The sequence below is a fragment of the Manacus vitellinus genome, unplaced genomic scaffold (genome assembly GCF_001715985.3).
Source record: "Manacus vitellinus isolate BGI_N305 unplaced genomic scaffold, ASM171598v3 scaffold_26_pilon, whole genome shotgun sequence".
In the NCBI taxonomy this organism is placed as follows: domain Eukaryota; kingdom Metazoa; phylum Chordata; class Aves; order Passeriformes; family Pipridae; genus Manacus; species Manacus vitellinus.
The window spans coordinates 10,181,564-10,199,449 of record NW_021939960.1 but is presented as its reverse complement, the minus strand read 5'-3'; the positions used below and the strand labels follow the sequence as shown (position 1 = coordinate 10,199,449).

The 17,886-nt window shown below is 47.4% G+C and overlaps 1 protein-coding gene across 1 annotated transcript in view; it reads left to right on the top strand.

The window, feature by feature from the left end:
- The window catches only part of RIMS4 (regulating synaptic membrane exocytosis 4), a 52,291-nt gene extending 35,302 nt beyond the window's left edge, over positions 1-16,989 (top strand). The window contains exons 3-6 of the mRNA XM_029960370.1: positions 7,148-7,260; positions 7,901-8,002; positions 8,264-8,403; positions 10,252-16,989. Of these exons, the coding sequence (XP_029816230.1) occupies positions 7,148-7,260; positions 7,901-8,002; positions 8,264-8,403; positions 10,252-10,470 (574 nt within the window). The 3' untranslated portion in view covers positions 10,471-16,989. The remainder of the gene's footprint in view (positions 1-7,147; positions 7,261-7,900; positions 8,003-8,263; positions 8,404-10,251) is intronic.
- Positions 16,990-17,886: the final 897 nt, after the last annotated feature.

Sequence of the window (17,886 nt, the reverse complement as noted above, 5' to 3'; positions counted from 1 at the left end):
CAGCAACCTTTTGGGAACAGACAGAATTGCTCTCTGAAGACAGGTAGCTATCTTTTATTCAGTGAGTCTGAGATGACTAGTGATTGCTAAAAATGGAGCTCGCCTGGCAAGGTGGGGAAGGGAATGGGGGAGGTCTTTGTACAGAATTCACTGCATAGTTTTTATAGCACTGTTTCGGTGGCAGAATTCATACAGCAGAAGGAATCGGATACGGGAGCAGAGTACAATGTGTTATAGCACATAAGACAGCACGTCACAGTGCTAAAAATGTTACAGAAAAGTGGAGTGGCCAGGAGAGGAGCAGAGCTTGTTGAGAGGCAGAGACAGAGATACTGCCTGGCAGAGGAGAGGTGTGCAGTCAGTGGAGTTGGGGTGGGGTTGGGTCCTGCAGGGATAGATGCTCATGGAAAACCTCCCGAGCCAAAGTGAAGGCTCCTGCAGCATTCCCATCGACTTTGACAGGGTGAGGGGCTGTAGTCAGATGCATATTCCATTAATAATTCCTCATGTGCATCATAAATATTTTAAAGATCGGGGCAACAGACATGAACAAGTTCTGCCTTCCTCCTTAGCTGATAGATCTCTACTTGGCTTCTGGGTGTAAGATGTGATTTAAAAGACGTTAACATGCAATATGGATGAGTGTGATTGTTACACGGAACATTACAGCTCCCTGAAATTGGAGTTTTGATGGGTTTTTTTTAATGCTCAAATAAAATAACTGTCAAGTATGTTATCAGTCTCAGAGGAGACTTCCCCCTCCCCATTGCTTCTGGCTGAAGGAGTGTGTTGCTGTCCCTGGTTTTTAAAGACAGACCCGGAGAACTTCAGCTCTGTGCTAGATGTAGATGTGTAGTCAATCTTAGTTCAGCTGTGCAAGTCAAACCACTCAGGTGCATGGCTGTCTTTAGGTGTGCCAGGGGGTGGCTGTGTTGAAGCTGTCTGGCTTCACCACCACCCCAGCTGGCTGAACCCACAGCAGTGGAGCAGTGCAGCTCTGCAGGAGTCAAGGTGTGCAACTTGTGTAGTAGAGAGGCAGGAATGGGGATTTTGTCCAAGGGGGAGGGCATGAAATTATCTTCTCCTCTTGACAGAGCTCCTGAAAAAAAAGGTGTTACAGCCAGCCTGTGAAGGGAGTAGTGAATCCATTCTGCATTTCTTCTGCACAGACACATCAGCCAGTGTGTGGCCATTACAAGTTGGTACAATCAAGATCAGTCTCAAAGTCTTGTAAGATAGAATTAAGAAGTATAGTATCAGGAGGAAAAGAAATGGAATATGTTGATCTATCTTGTGAACTGGTAACTCACAGATGGTGTTCAGGACTGATGTGTAAAGAGGAAGGGCTGGAGGAAGATTCAGAAAGAAAAAGCAAAGCACAGGAATAAACTCTCAGGGAAGGATTTTAAGAACAGGTTAGGCAAGCAGCTGTCATGGATGGTGTAAATAAGGCTGCTCTGGCCTTGGGACCTGGATGTGGACTGACTGACCTGTGGAGATGCATTCTTACCATGTTTCCCGAGAGTTTTACGAGATTTTGACAAGTTGATTCTGCAGATGCTTGCAACAGCATAGTGGATACCTGGCATATAGAGTCCCAGGGGCAATTTAAAAATAGATTTAGAAAAGAGGTCAGAGAAACTCCGCACGGACAGGAAAAGAAATTCATGATACATTTTCCCTAAATGTGTCTGCTGTTACACACTCCGCATGCTAATGGTGCAGAGCCACATCCACCCTGTGAGAGGGATCAGCACAGCTGCTCTGCATTTGCTTTATAGCATTTTGCATTGAAATCAGTGTTGTCCATCTAGGCATTCAAATCCTGATCAGTTTACAGGCAAACTCTGAAAAGCTGGTCCTCCATGCAGTCATAGATAAAGAGCAGCTGCTGTGCCGTTAAGGAAGCGACCACATGATGCTTTGCATGAGGAGAGGAAGGACATGGATCTTTTTGCAGGGAGTAGGTCAGGAAATGCTGTTACCTTGAAAGAGCAGAGAAGCAAGCAGCTGGCAAAGAGCCTTTAAACCACTCTTAAATTACACTACAGAGGACAGATTCCATACGCCCTGACCTACAGCATGCAGTGCAGGAGCAGAGTCCTCAGAGACTGCTGCACAGATTTCCTAAATGATCAGGATTGGGAATGTTGTGTTTAGAAGAAGGTCTAGGCGATCTCAGCCCCAGTCGGAGCACACGGCTCCTGAGATCGAGTGAAGGTGCGGTTTTGTTCTGCATATAAACGTGTCACAAAAGACAAAAATGTTTTATGTGTTGGGCCATCCGTGCCATAAGCCGGGATGATGGTTGGTACCTGCTCTGTCTGGGGGCCATGTGCGGGCCTTGGGATGGGGCAGGAGCTGCCAGCCCGGGCGCTGCTGCCTGCGCTGCCTGCGGGGTCTTGTCTCCCTCTCGTGGGTGTCTGCACGGCTGCAGCGGGAGCTGCTGTCCCTGCTGTCCCAAGGTGTGTCCCTGCTGCCGTGCCTGCAGCGTGGTGTGCGGGGGGCTGTGCTCACTGCCTGCTGTGCCAAGGACAACTCAGGCTTAGAAATGGCTGTTCTATCCAAGTGGCTGAAATGGGGTTTGCAACCTGTGCTGAGCCTTAGGGGGAGCTGCCACCTGTGCAAACACTGTTAATGTTCATGCAGGTTTCTGCTGCATTGGTGGGCTCGGAGATCCCAGGGTTGATAGTGTCCAGAGTGTTGTCTTTCTGCTGTCCCTGCTCTGCCTCCTTACCTACAGCTGAGGGACAGGGCCTGAGCATCCTCCAGCCAAATGTCCTTCATTTGTCCTTGACACCCTGGAGGCATCACTGACCTCCCTGTGCTCTCTCTCCGCCTTCCAGTCAATAACGAGTCACATTCAACTTACGACCAATTCCACAGCAAACCCATGATCTTTAACTTTGTTAAAACCATTCTCGTTCTGCTGTGGCGAAGCAGAGCCCGTGAATCACAATTAGTGAGAGCAAAGGACCAGAGAAGAGATAATTAATTTCTCTTTGCTGCTCAAAGGCTGTGCTGCCCTGGCTCAGGGGAGATCTGTGCCCTTTAGACAAAAGGCTGAGGAGTGTCACCTGTTAATCTTCTCTGTGTGCAGCCCTTTGCAGCATGAGGTGGTCCTGCTGCAGCCCCTGTCCCCAGGACCCTGCTGGCTGTGACAGCTGCTATTTGCAAGTCAGCTGAAAAATGCTCCCTCTTTATTCCTCTGGCTATTTTTAGCATTTCTCTTTAGATTGCAAAGACATCTTGTATTGGTGATAACCAGGTCATAGTGATTTCTGCCCTTAAGGGAGAGGCATGTTTGGCAATGGGAGGGGAAGGGCTTTCCAGGATTGCTCCAGTGTGTGTGAAACACATCTGCTGGCTGTCACCCACGGTGGAGCCAGCACTGTCACCTGTGGCAGATCCCTTCAGGAGCATGTCTCTTTGCCAGCACATCCAGCGTGTGGTGATGCAGCTGGAGAGCTGGTTGCTGAATCAAGGGCAGGTCAGAACAGCTCAGTTTCATCAGAGGTCAGGCAAGAAAAGTCTGCTGGGTGTGTGGCAGCGTGGTAGGGGAGGGCTGTTAGAAGCACCAGGGCTGTGTTTAAAGAGCTGAAAGAAGTCACAGTGGTCCCTGGAGCTCTTTTTCTCCCTGCTCTAACTTCAGGAAAAGCAAGCGAGTGAATGGGGAAGGTCTCTCCCACCAATCTCACCATACACATCCCCCTCACCTCAGCATCCCAGCTTCTCTCTGAGCACTTGACAGACAGAGCTCACCGAGCTGGATTTGAGCATCCTAAATTTAGTTGATGCAGCGAAATGGTTCCTGCTGATTTTAATTCACATTCGTACTAAATTTCTGCAATTTTATTTTCCTCTTCCCTCTCCTCTCAGGGGAGAAGCAATGGCTTTCTTGGAGGCAGCTTATGAGTTTTCCAGACAGAAATTGTTTCCACTCCAGGGTTACTGGCAATACCCAAATATATGTCCAGGAATTGGTCAAAGCCAAGGAGCCTGATTTAGAGCTGCTGCTTCTAATGTCTCATAAAGCAGCACTCCAAAAGGTCAGCCTCTGTGCAATGAAGCAGCCAGTCCCACTAGCTAATGGCATAATCTATTAAAGAATTAATTCAATACGTTTTCCCAGTCAAATATAACAACAGCAGGGAACATTAACTGTCTAACCTAATACTGAGTTTCAAATAGTGCTAGTAAACCTATTAACTAGGGCTGTTATCCAGACTGATGGAGTCTTGACCTTGGCCTGTGTTTCTAAATGGGCTTTGCCATTCCTCTTGGGATCAGCCTTAGAGTTACAAACCAGCAGCAGCTTCATTCAAGCACAAGGGCTCAGCTCCTTGTGAGGGTCTGTGCTTGTGGGCCAGCCCTGCTGTCCCTGCAGCAGGGTTCTGCCCTGGCTGTAGTGTGCTCTGAGGAGTGGTCATCATTCTGAGGTCATCCACAGCCCTCTGACTCCTGAATCTGTGTGGAGGTAACAAATCTTTGCTTTGCTGGAAACACTTCCAGTTGCTGTTGGTTCACCTTTAGCCCAACAGCTCTTGTTCCTGTGTTTTTTAGCAGGGACACCTTCCACCAGACCAGAGGAGGGGTGAGCTGGTGTGGGAGAGCACGGGTGGCTTCTCTCCACACATGTATAAAGTGCAGACAAATACTTGGCATTGGCCTTTGACATGATTCTCCCCTCCAGCAGGTAAGAAGAAGTGGTTTTCTGTGACTGATTGAATGAATTATTTTGAGGATCCAGGGGCCAGAAGGGTTTTTCTTCTTTGTTGTCCTGCAGCATGCCAAGTCTCTGTGGGTGGTCTTCTCCCAGCTTTGTGTCCCCACTGCAGTAGCGTGGCTGGAGTTCATCCCAGAGAAAAATGTCTCTGAGATCTGGTTCTGGGTGTGCTGTGCACTCTCATAGCCCTCAGCTTCACTCAATCTTAGGCCTCCCCTCCTCTCTCCTGGTCCTCAGCATCTTGTTAATTAGCCCGAGCATCTGTTCTGAGCACAGCAGTGAACATTTCCCTGAACAGTTGGGAGTTGTCTTGCCAGCCTGTTATTTACGTGCTTGTTCAGGTCACACACTCCCCAGGGCAGGAGCGAGACCCTGGCCCATTTATCTTCCATGAGCTGAGGAAAATAAAGAAAACATTTACCTTCTGGCTGATGGTCCATTCGTCTCCTGCTGAATCTTATGTCTTTCTCTGTCAGGTCTCCTTTCTCTTGAACTATTTTGAGTTCTCTAAGCACTAGTTTTCATCCTTTTTTGACTCTCTGTGTGTAGCTCCAAACGCCCTCAGCCAGCAGGCTTACTGAGTGTTGCTGGTCCTCATGTGCACCAGGACTCTCTTCTTCCCTCCTTGTATGGGCAAATCATGAGCCTGCTAAAGCCTGTCTGGCTCCAGGCTCCCTCTTCCCCTGCCTCCCCCATCCCATGTCCCCGCAGATTTACCAGCCCTGGGGATGTCTCTCTCTCTGTGCACAGTTCATCCTCAGAGCCTGGCCACAAATCCAGCTCCTGTGCCTGGGGTGCTGCTCCCCAGAGAGGGCTCCCTCAGCAGGGCCAGCAGATGCCAGCTGGGTGGTGGGGCAGGAGTCCCCTACCCAGAGGGAGCAGAGTGTGGCCCTGTGCCACCCCTGCTCCCGGGACAGATCTTGGCACTGGGGATGCACCTCGTGCCACTGAGGAGTCGGTGACACTGAAAGACAAGAAAAATGTTAAGCCTTCTCTGCAATTAATGCCAACAATAAATCCTGCTGTTCCTGTTGTATCTCAAAATATCACCCCGAGTGTTTATGCAACAAAAACAGTGAAGGTGGGGTAAAAAAGTACTGAACGGGGGAAAATCCACCCTTGGAGAGCCCCTCCCTTCCAAGCCTGTCTCCCAGGATGCCAAGACACCTTCCTCCCTTTTCACAGAGGTGACATTTGTAAAGAGCTCAAGGGCAGGGTTTCCCATGCTGATGGCTCAGCAGCTCCCTGTGTAGCAGCAGGAACCAGGTTTCTCAAAGAGCCAGGTCAGCACAGAGGGAGGTGCAGTGCTCCGTGGAAGAGTTGGGCCATTTAATGCAGTGTCCCTGTCACGGGGGGCTGAGCCACCCAGTGAACCTGTCATGAGGACACGAGCTGGGGACACATTCTCTTCAGCCCATGCATGGCAAGATGCTGAGGTGTGTGTGCTGCCTTTCTAATTCCTTGTCAGAATAAATAAATATTCCCGCGGGGCTGAGACCGGGTCTGAAAATAGCTAATGAGAGCTGAAATCCTAACCTGAAATTAATGTTCTGCTGGCTGAATGGGGTTTAAAAAGAATTTCTTTTTTTTCTTTTTAATGTCTTTTAAAATGTAACTGGCTTGCAGGGGGGGCATCAGTGAGTCTTTGTGGCTGAGTCAGCTGTGTGAGAGCCTGTGGTCCCCGGCCCGCCCCGCAGGCAGGGCTCCGATCTGCCATCACTTGTACCCAGTGTGCAGCCTCCTCTCAGCATCCTGAGAAACGAATTTGGGGAAGCAGGGAGCTGCATCATTACGTGGGTAATTGCCCCCCTCCAAGGGCGTTTGGAAAAGTGGAGGAGGTTTGTAATTGTGCCTGGCTTTGGCACGCAGCAGCTTCCCCGGAGGCAGAGTGCAACACCCGGCGCGGCAGCGTGGGTACCCCGGCACAGAGCTCCTGACGGGTGTCTCAGCAGCTGTGTCATGGGCTGGCAGATGCCTGCAGGACAAATGTAGGTGTCAAATGCTGGCCTCGAGCCTCCTCCTTACCATTTGCAGCAAGTTTTTCTACAACCTCGAAAACAGCTGCGTAAATCAGAGTGCAACTGAGTAAATCTTGGTTGGTATCAGGGTGCCTCAGCGTCTGACGCTTTTGTGTTGCTTCACACGTGTCCATTGCAGTGACCAGCACCTGTAGCCACGCCATGGACCAGCCTCAGTACCTGATTTGGAGGCTCTGTCCTCCCAACAGCTTTTGTTTCACTGCAGTGACTGCGGCAGAGGCATTGCTGGGGTTTGAGGACATTGCCCCTTTAGCCCTGGACAGTGTTCAGGTCCTTTTTGTGATTAGTTGTGGAAGCAGGTATGAACACCACAGAGAGGATGGGGTGGATGCTTCTGGTGTTGAGCAAATTAACCACTTGCCAAAATAATTTTCTTTTGCAGCTTGAACTTCAGTGGAGTCCATCTGGCATCTGCTGGGCAGTTCAGTGACTTCCTGGGGAGCATGGGCCCTGCACAGTTTGTTGGGCGTCAGACCTTGGCCACCACCTCGATGGGTAAGGAACTCAAAGGTGTTGGGTGGCTTTAATTTAGTTTTGAACTGCTCCTACAGGCCACTAATAATGTGTCCAGCATCTGCTGATCTACCACTGTCCTGCTCCATTTCTCTGTTAAATCAAGTGTGCTTGGCTGAAAGGTTTTGCTGACTGGAGCAAATGTGGCATTAGCAGGAGAGCAGCAGCTTTGTGCTTTGCTCCCTCAGCTCTGAAAGGCATAGACTGAGTAAAACACAGCTAAAGTCCTGAAAATGCATCCTGTGCATCTTGGGGTTTTTCTTTCTCTCTAAGGCCCACCATGCTCTGTAAGGATTTTGTTATGGTCCACCATAATTGCATTTTCCAAAGCAGCCTGCAATCCTAGGTGCTTTTGTTTGGGAGAGGTGAGAGTTTGTTGCCACAAAGAGTAGGAGACTGAGCCCCCAAAGCCATATTAGAGGGCTGGCAGTTGAGTTTGCTTTTGGAAATGTGGGCTGGAATCACTGTAGAGCTGCTCCAGAGTAACACAGGAGGAGATCATGCACATACAGTTTGTTGCAGCTTGTAGCAGGCAGGACGTGAGAGTTGTTTTTAAACATTTTAATAGCCCAGGGATACATTGTTTTAAAAGCCTTCTGTTTATTTTGACTTTTTGGTTTAGGGGATGTGGAAATTGGCTTGCAAGAGCGAAATGGGCAGCTAGAAGTGGATATCATTCAGGCTCGAGGACTGACACCAAAACCCGGCTCCAAAACACTGCCAGGTAGAGTATGCTTTGATCTCCTAAAGTAATTCCCTGAGCCCCAACCTCCTGTGATGCTTGTGAATAGGAGAAATTTTAATTTCACTGGCCTTCAGCAGGACTAAGCAATCTGTGTGCAGCATTGAAAAAAAAGGCTGCTTGGGCAAATCTTTTCCCTGCTGTAAATGCCTTCTTCAGAAATACCTGAGACGTGGCACTCTGTCTTTTCTAAAGTGAGCATGAAGATTTGTTTTCACATTTGACCATGTTTGTTTTTTCCAGCTGCTTACATCAAAGCTTACCTGCTGGAGAATGGCGTGTGCATCGCGAAAAAGAAGACAAAAGTGGCTCGCAAATCATTAGACCCTTTGTACAATCAGGTGTTACTGTTTGCTGAGAGCCCCCAGGGCAAAGTATTACAGGTAAGATGAGCAAATCTCAAGGCTGCCCATCTCTCTCTTCCACCTCTTAGGGAAGATAATAAGTCTGGCAAGGGACCTGGATAATTAACAGGGATGAGAAAAAGCCAATGTTTTCGTTGAACCAAATGCACTCCATCTGAACGTAGCAAATGGAAAGGAAACCCTTTTTTTTTTCACACTCAAACTGATGATTATTTCATCCTCTGCCAGTTACCATGAATACCTACCAAGAAGAGGTTGATTTTTATTTTTTTAATTCTTTTTTTTCCCCACCCAGTTAGGAGATAGGCGGTACCTATAGCTGCTAAACAATCTGCAGCATGGGTTATCTTCTGTGTTTATACACATTCAGAATGCTCTGCTTTGGCCATCACCCAGTCACATGTCCTGCCCTTTTCTACCTCTTTTCTGTTACTGGCATACATTTTCTATCATACTCATATTTTCACCTCTGTTTCCAGAGCAAAGAATGATTTGCATTGTTGATTCATATAAAAATCATTTCCATCTAATAAAGCCTGACTAAAATCCATTTGTAATACTTAATGTAATTCATCCATGAGTTTCTGTTGTTTACCTCAACTGGCATATGAATTGCCACATAACCTTCTGGACCCTTCTCATTAGTGACCTCTTCCTCATCTACCTTGATTAGAAGCATTTTCCCCTGATGCAGCGAGACTGCACATTTTTGACTGAACTGGGGTGGAACCTGGCTTGGTCTGCTCTTGCCTTGTGTGGGTTTCCTTACCTGCTACCAGGAAAGGCAGTAAAATGAGAACACAAGAGAATAAAATGAGGAGCTTGGCTCTCTGCTGATTGCCGTGTCACCAAACCAACTTTGTGCAGTGGCTTGCTCCATCTCCTGCTGACCTAGAGTGTGAATTTTTGTCTTTTAATTGACAGTTGTTGTCTCTCATTTGTAGTGTGGTGGGAAGGAATTGTGAGGATTAGCCAGAGATCACTAGTCATTGTCATAACCCACCCTACTCATCCTCTCCTCTTCAGAACACGGACTCGCTCTGGAGTCAGTCGTCTCCTTTGTCTGGAGCCACGTAGGGCCCCTTGCCCACGTGCAGACCTCCAGCATGCCTAATTCCATGACCCTCACTGCATCTGTTGTTCCACCCACTGGTCTCCATCATGTCGTGTGATTCAGCCTTCCCTGCTCGCCTGGCAGCTCTGTCATTAGCCCTTCCTCTGCGTCTGCCAGCCGATCTCGGCCGTCTGTTCTGCTTCCCCTCGTGCCACCCCACGTGTCCCCTGTGTCACTGGGCTCCTGCCCTTCCTCCAGGTGAGTGGCTGTGCCTCGTCTCCATCTGCCCTGTGCCACACGCTCCAAGTGCAGAAGTTAAAACATACTCTTTTCCTCTTTTGACCAAAGCTGTTGCCCACCTTTTTTTGTTGGTTTATTTTCCCACATAAGGAGCTCTCCTGGCCTTTCCCCCAGGCCACCCTTTGGTGTGTGCAAGGCCTGTCATGTGCCAGGAACAGGTTTTACCTGTGGGTATTGAACTGCAGCTCCAGGGATACTTCGTGCAGGTGCTGTCCCTGCCCAGCAGATCAAATGGCAGAATGGTGTCTTATCCACGTGCACATTTACCTCTTTTCCATGGGGGAATACATATCTGATAACATTAGAATTTGTAAACACGTGCTTAAAAAAATCAGTAATATCATCAACCAGAGGTTCACGTTACCTGTTGGTATAGTAAATTTTTCTGGTCTTCTTGGGCTGTACTAAAACTCCAGGAAGTTGGATGAGTAGAAAGGATTGGTCAGACTTGTGCTTCCCAAGCAAGTGTGCAAGTTGAAGGATTAACTGTGCTCCCCCTTCTTGTTCCTAAGGTGATAGTCTGGGGAAACTATGGGCGCATGGAGCGCAAGCACTTCATGGGAGTCGCCAGGGTCCTCCTGGAAGAACTGGATTTGTCAACTTTAGCAATCGGCTGGTACAAGCTCTTCCCAACTTCCTCCATGGTAGATCCCACTACAGGCCCGCTCCTGCGTCAGTCCTCACAGCTTTCCCTGGAGAGCACAGTGGGACCCTGCTGTGACAGGTCTTAGTGAGTAAGGAAGGGGGAACTGCTTTTGTTTTTTAAACATGCTGTCAAAGGTTTTGTTTGCTGGAACTCTGACCTCAAGCGCAATGCATGTTCAATCAGTTCTTGTGGAGCTGGAAGAGGAGGATAAACCAGTGACCTTAGACAGAAGACGAGGGGGAGGGCACTGTGTCCTCTCCATCCGAGGAGGAGGTGCCGTGGGGCATGAGTCCTAGTTGTCAAATTAGACATACACCTCTTGTTTCACTTCTCTCACTGTCATTCTTGGACCCTTGTTTCAGATCAATATTAACCCTGAAAAGTTGCAGCGTTTGAAAGAATTTGAGGGGGAGTAAGGAAGGAATTTTTCTTAACTGTGCATATTAGAAGTTTCTAATACGGATTCTTTCACGAGAAAGTACCCGAAAAATTCATAGGTCAACATCTGGCCTGAAAAGAGCAGGAGCTGAAAGTTTGAGAGGAACCATTAGGGTTTTTATAAGGTCTTTCTTTTCGAAAAGAAGAAAAAGAAAGAAACCTGCAACTCTTTCCTTAGAATCAGTTCCCTGTCACTGAGTCATGTTAGCTGTAACACTGTCGTAGCTGTGGTTTCAAACTGTGCCAAATTACCAGCAAGTGTCTTTACTGCATTACGTGTCTAACACTGCTGATGAAGCAAACTTGGTGGGAGAACAAGTAGCACCTACTTAGACCAGACAGTTTAAACAGAGTTCGAGTTTAGCAGGATAATTAACTGCAGTTTTGCTCAGAAAAAAACCCACTGGAAGTGGGAGCTGAACACCAGAGTTGCAGCTTGACATGTTTTGTATTGTCAGATACAACGTTCTGCAGTTTACTGACCCCCTTACCCTGTTGCTGTGCATCCTTCAGTCATGATGTCTTCTATCTCCTGCTTTGCCTCCATCTCCCTTGTACTGGTACATATCTGCTGGAGATGCTGCCCTTCCTGTTGTGCTGTGGACTGACCTGAAACAGGACTGTTTTGTTCAGCCATGGGAGAGGAGATTGGGGTTTCTGGGGGTGCAGACTAAGGAAACCTCAGTTTGTCATCTGACGAGAAGATGCTGGAGAGCACATAACCTTCCCTGTGGAGAGAGGGGAGCTTTAGGCAGTGTCAGTAGTACACAGACATTGTCAAGTGTCCTGCAAGAGGAGATGTGACCCCCAAAGTACAGAGAGGTAGTGAGTGAGGAATGTGACACACGGTGGTCACAGCGTGTATATTCTGTTCATTAAAGTGCAACACTAACTGTAAACAAGTCTTGTAGATCCAGTCAAGCACATTCTCAGAGCTGCTGAGCTGTGGCAGCTGTTGCCAGCAGAGCCACGTGCTGGAAGTGCACTAGATCCTCCCAACAATGAAATTATCCAAAATCACAGAGAATCTCCGAAGGTTTTCTGTTGATAGCTCTGTTTTGGCTAGGTTTTGTCTTAGTTCCTAATGAGGATTTGATGACTGCTGTCCCAGAATAAATAAGCTTTTGGAGATGTTTTGCTTTGTGATTTAAAAGTGAAGGTCCCATGTCACGTGTAGGAATGAGCAGATTCTTGAGCTGTCATAGAGAAATACTGAGCATTTATTTCTGCATGTGGACCTCAGCTTTGTTAGAATAAAAGCATGAGTGTTGAGTGGATGGTAAAAGCAGTTGCTTTTGGTCCTAGCTTGTCTATGGCATTTTAAATTATTTTGAGGTAAATTACATGATAGATGCAAAAACTATAGGCCTTACAATAATCTATAAAAAATTATATAATATAAAGGAGAGGGAAGGAGGACAAGGGACATAGAATGTCTAGTTTTTTGAGTCTTCAGTGGTAAAAGCCTCAACATTTCAGATAAATCTCCTTATTTCCTTGATCAAATATGTCTTGGGCCTCTCACTAATTATTTTTTCTAATTGTATTAGACAATTTCTATATATTAGCTGAAGAAAGTTTGTTGCATGCTGGTCAAACTATGTTGTGGCGCTCTCTCTTATTTTTATTTTTTTAAAAAAAAGCACATTTACTTGTAATTCAAGTCAGCATCTTTTCCTCTTGGTATGTAGTGAGTACTAGGCAATATTGTACAATATGTGTATGAACTAGAATAGATAAGGTAGATTTAGTGGTTTGTAGCACCGGATCTTTTAATAACTATGACTTTAAAAGGACTGTGGGGAGCTCCAGGTACATGCCAGACCTGGCAGCTGAGTAACAGGGCTTCTGTCTTAAGTTATGCTGAAACCTTTGTATGGCTACTTAGTTTGGACATTATCTACCAGTAAGAGCTAAGTTAATCCTGGGTTTCCTGTGTCCAGGAAGATGAATGCAGCATTTTTGCAATCTTTAATAGGGAGTAGGAGACTATACATGCCAAAAACATTCCCCCAGAAAACTTTGTTTAATGACTGTCTGTCAAAAAGCTCAGTTCCTGTTTCCCTGGCAGACACATGTCTCTGTATCCTACCCCTCCAAAAGCTCTGCAGGCTCAGTGATGATCAGTTAATTACCATAGGACTCCATAGCACTGAGGACTATCTTCCGTCTGGTTTTAATCACAGGAAAAGGTCACTGTCAGGGGAAAACACAGAAGTTACAGTTCTGCTTGTGTTATTTTTGTTAAGGTCTCCAGTTCTGTGATTTGGAGGCAGTTTAACAGTCTGCTCTGTCCTGTTTTCTTCTGCATTTTTTACGTGGTTGACTGTGGTCCAGTGGCTCTTGCTTTTGTTTTACTCACTTCCCAGTCCTGTTTCTCCCCAGTGAGTGAGTGTTGCCATCCCTGGCTGCCACACACAGCACAGCCACGGGAACTGGCAAGTGCAGGTGACCTTCCCTCTTAAAGCAGACTCACAGGAGCCCTCCTGAGTGTGCTCACGGGATACAGAGTGAGACCAGGAGAGTTGCATAGTACCCCAAAGTCTAAATTCTTGCTTCACTCATACCCGTGATTCCTGCACTGACCATGGCGTATTGTAGTCAAAAAAAGAACTCTTCTAGTTATTCATCAATTTAAATACTCCCACCATAGCATCCAAGACAAGTCTCAGACTTGGAATAGCTTATTTTTATAAAGCCTAATCCTTTTTTTCCCAAAAATTTACCTGGCCAGTTCTGTCTGAGGTGATGTGCTGTGACAGTTGGGATTACCAGTGTGGCTGTGTACAAAGCAGACATTTGCCAGAGTGATGAGCAACTGGAAACTCAACTTTGGTTCCCTTTGCAAGTCCTGGCTGACTGAGCCTTTTCCTGTGCCTGAGTCTTGCTGTTAGTTCTAGTCAGAGACAGGGGAGAGAGGAAGAGCAGGAGACTTAAATAAAAGAAAAAAAGGCTTTATAGTATTTTTTGGTCTGTGAGCGTGATGAGGGATGAGACTGAGGAGAGATAAATGCCTGCCCAGCTCAGGGTTGTGCATGAACTACTATGTTGTAATGGTAATGGGAGGATTGCTGGCCAAAAAAACCATGGAGAACCAATCCCTAAATGTTACCTGAATTACTATTCCCATAGAAAACAAATCTTGATGCTGAGAGCAGAATAATCTCTCCCCAGTGGGAATCCCCAGCACACAGGGAGAGCAGCCTCACATCTGGCTTTGTCCTCTTTGTGCTCTGAGCAAAAATTTGCAGCCGTGACTGTGGCTGGTCCTGGTTTGTTCAGGCCAAAAAAAAAAAAAAGAAGGTATTTTCCCAGTCTCTTGGTGTTTTTTTCCCTTTGCCCCAACACAGCTGGGGTGGCACAGAGCCAGCACAAGGTCCTCAGTCTGCAGTTCAGTCCATGGGTCCTCATCCTGCAGTCAGAGCCATGAGGGCACTTGTGTCCTTGGGCAGGGTAAGGGCCAGGTGACTTTATTGTTCAGTCGAGTGCATCCCCACTCCTTGGGCATGGATTGTTTCAAAGGACATTGCAGCATTATTTGCTTTGAATGAAAATATATATTTATTGTTCCTAGCTACCAGATCCTTTATCAATGTACTGTTCTAAATTTGCAGGTCTTCTGGAGTATGAATATCACAAGTTCCTGTAAAGGAGCTGTTTTTAAGATGTTGAGGCAGTTAACAGAATCTCAACCTAAGCATGTTTAGTAATGTTTAGACAGCAAGACAACTTTTTTATGAAACTCATTTTAAGTTAGTTTATTACATGCTGTTGGTAATATTTTAAAACAGGAAGAATATTTTTCTTTAAAGACAAAATGATATGTATGTTTTTTAACAGGTAACATAATTTAGTGTTTTCAAAAATGTTTGATGTTCTTGGTATGAAGTTTACTCATTCTTTTGATTTCTATGTTCCTTGTTATATTTTATCAACTTTTTTCCAAAAGAAAAGAGGCATATGTAAATAAACACCAGAAAAGAGTCCTATAAGAAATTCTGTTCAAACTGGCCATAAAATTATTAGTAAGTATTTGTTATCATTCATTAACTCTCAGCTACTTTGTTGAAAGAATTGATGTTGTATTTTCAAGATGAGAACTACTTAGCTAGTTTTGTCATAATCCTGTACTCTGTATAAAAATCTTTTTATAAAGAAAGTCTAATAGGCTACCAAGCAATAATATATTCCATTTGGTGTGCACAGATTGTGACTTGCAGGCTGTAGTACATATTGTTGATACAGTTTATAATTGTCTTCAATCTCAACGACATCACTTTCGAAAAAGATCCATATTAACTTTGACTGTAAAAAACAAAGACTGGGCTGTTGCCTTGTGAGATATATTCATCCTATAGACTTCTCTGTGAGTGTCTGTGCCCATCGACATGAGATCTCTCTTAGGTGAGGAATGAAAGAGCTGTAGGTGACTTCATACTACAGAGGTAAAAAATAGTTTCAGTATAAACTTCATGACTGTTTCAATCTCCTGTTTTTTCTTAGGCTATCTAGTATTTGTAACTCGACGAGAATGGTTCCCACTGCCACCGTAGCCCTGATAAAGCAAAAAAGCCTTTGCACTCTGGGGCCACATCAGTTCTGCCTGACAGCTGCCTATTTTCCTCAAGATACCAGGGGCAAGCTAAAGGGAGGTTTTTTTCAGAGCAGCAGGTTGGGCTGCTCTTCTTTAAAGGCTTTGTGGGTTATTTTGTCCATTTCGTAGGTGGTATTTGTCCATTTTGTTAGAAAATTCCACCCAAGGGAGAGAGATTGCACCTTCGCAGAGGATCACGGGGGACTGAGGGGTAAAACAGGCACAGTTCTGTGCCATTCTCCACAAGTTTGCTAGTGCTGGGCTCACCTGAAGATTTTTCCAAAGTAGCAGGATCGAGATATTGGACTTTAAGTCAGCTCCATCATTGGTGCAGTGCACAGAATAAAACAGCCTCAGAACAGTGTCCCAGTTCATTGCCTGTGGATTCCTTGCAGCATTTCCCATAGGACAGGTCTCTATGTTGTTCTCAAGACTGCCAGACTGCTGGCTGTGCAGGCAGCAAGTCCCAGTGGTGCTGGGAGCCTGGAGGAGTGAGGGAAGAATTCCTGGGTTTTGTGAAACGCTTTGAGGAGAGAGAGAGGTGTAAATGCAAAGCCTCGTCAGTAGAGGAGCCCAGGGCATATTGAAACCTGGAGGGAGCATCTAAAATGAAATTGCAGCTACCAAATTTGAGCCAAACATTTAGAAAAGGGGGTGATCAGTGAGAGCCTTTTCGTGTTTACCCCAGTGCACACCAGCCAAGGTGTGTGTCTGAGAACACATTGATTCCCCAGGGAGTTTGCAAGTGATTAGGTGTTCTCAAAACGTGGCTGACGAGTTTTTCACTCACACTACCAGGCTCCTCTGCTCAGTGGCCCCATCCCTGTGACCAAGCAGCCACACGTCCAGCCCCAGCTGCTCACCCACGACAGCAGCATCACAGTCATTCTTGAGGAACCTCAGGCTCTTCTCAAAGTGTAGACACCCTCTGCCCTCCCTCTCCCATGGTAGCTGCTCTTACTCTTGCAGAGGGGAGGAACCAGGGAGACTTTCTTGTAGCATTTGGTTCTTTGCACTCAAGAGGCTGTAACAGAAGGGCCCTGCACCAGCCCTTTCCAGAGCACCAGCAAACAGAGGCGACAACCCATCGACTTTCCCTTTGTGACTTCCCAGTAGCTAAAACAGCACCCAAAGCTGTGTTGTTCAGCCCTGCTCAGCCAGGTCAGCAGACAGCCTTGGCATTTATGCTGGGCACCTCAGGTGGGCTCGAGACCCCTGTGCTGGGCAGGGAAGGGCTGTGTCTGGCAGAGAGGCCGTGAGGGCACAGCTGTGAGCTCTGCTCCCTGAGCGGGATGGGGGCAGAAGCAACCCGAGGGGAGGATCCAGGATGCTGAAGCCATCCCACAGGCTTTCCAGGAGTTGGTTTTTGTAGTTGTTTGGGCACCACACATTGGGATAGGTGCTCCAGGTCCCACTAACAGCCAGCCTGGAGCTTGAAATCCTCCAGCAGTGTTTTCTTTGTGGCTGCTGCTCCTTACCCAGTGCTGCACACTGGTCTCTGCTTTGGTGATTCCGTCTCCTTGACCTGGAGCTGCTTTTGGCTTTGGAGCAAAGGAAAGTGAGGTTTGGAGAGCGAGTCCAAGGCATGATCCCACAGCCTCACCATGCTGGACTTGCCTTTCTCCTGCTCCCTGCAGGCTGTTCCCTGCACCAGGAAACAGCAAAGGGCATCCCGGGGATGCAGTGCCTCCCCCAAGACCCCCTCATGCAGCACTGCCATGGCCTGCCACCCACCAGGGATGCCTGTGTCCTGCCCACGTTTTGTGGCAGTCCCAGATTCAAACCACAGGGGGTCCTTCCTTTCCCATCCTTGGAAGGAGCAAGGGGTCTTCTGCAGGGGCTGCACAGCAGGCAGGTGGGATGTGCCACACTGACAGCCAGGAGAGGACAGACCGGGATCTGCCCCGTACTGCCCGGGGAGAAGGGGAGCTCCCAGCTAGCTTTCCTCCAGGTTCCCTTTGCTTTCCCCAGCGTTCTCTGCTCCCTTCAGGAGTTCCTCCTTCCCTCTCCATACAAGGCCTTATTCCAGCCCGAGGGGGCTGAGGCTGCCCAGGGCATCTCTTTCACTGACAAGTCCCTCCCAGGCTGCCTGCCGGGAGCCCTGGGGCGGTGCAGCAGAGCTGGCCTCTGCTCGGGGATGGGGCCACCCCCAGCCCATCCACACCCTCACCTCCCCACTCCAGCGTGCAGGTGCTCTGCCTTGTTCCTCTCGTGCCAGGGCCTGGCCAGTGTAGGGAAATCTGCTTTCATGGTTTAACCCTTTTTACTTCATTAATCGCTTCACAAACCCCAACAGCTTTGCAGGGGCACTGCACTCCTCTTGCCTTTCCGCAGGAGTGGGGGCAGCTGATCTGCCTCTTTTTGGCCTCTGGTAACCCTCTCCAAAACTTTTTGGAGGTTTTTAACATCATGTGGTGAGATGTAATCTCCGTGGAGCTGGAGGGAACACAGGCAATGGAGCTGGGCAGC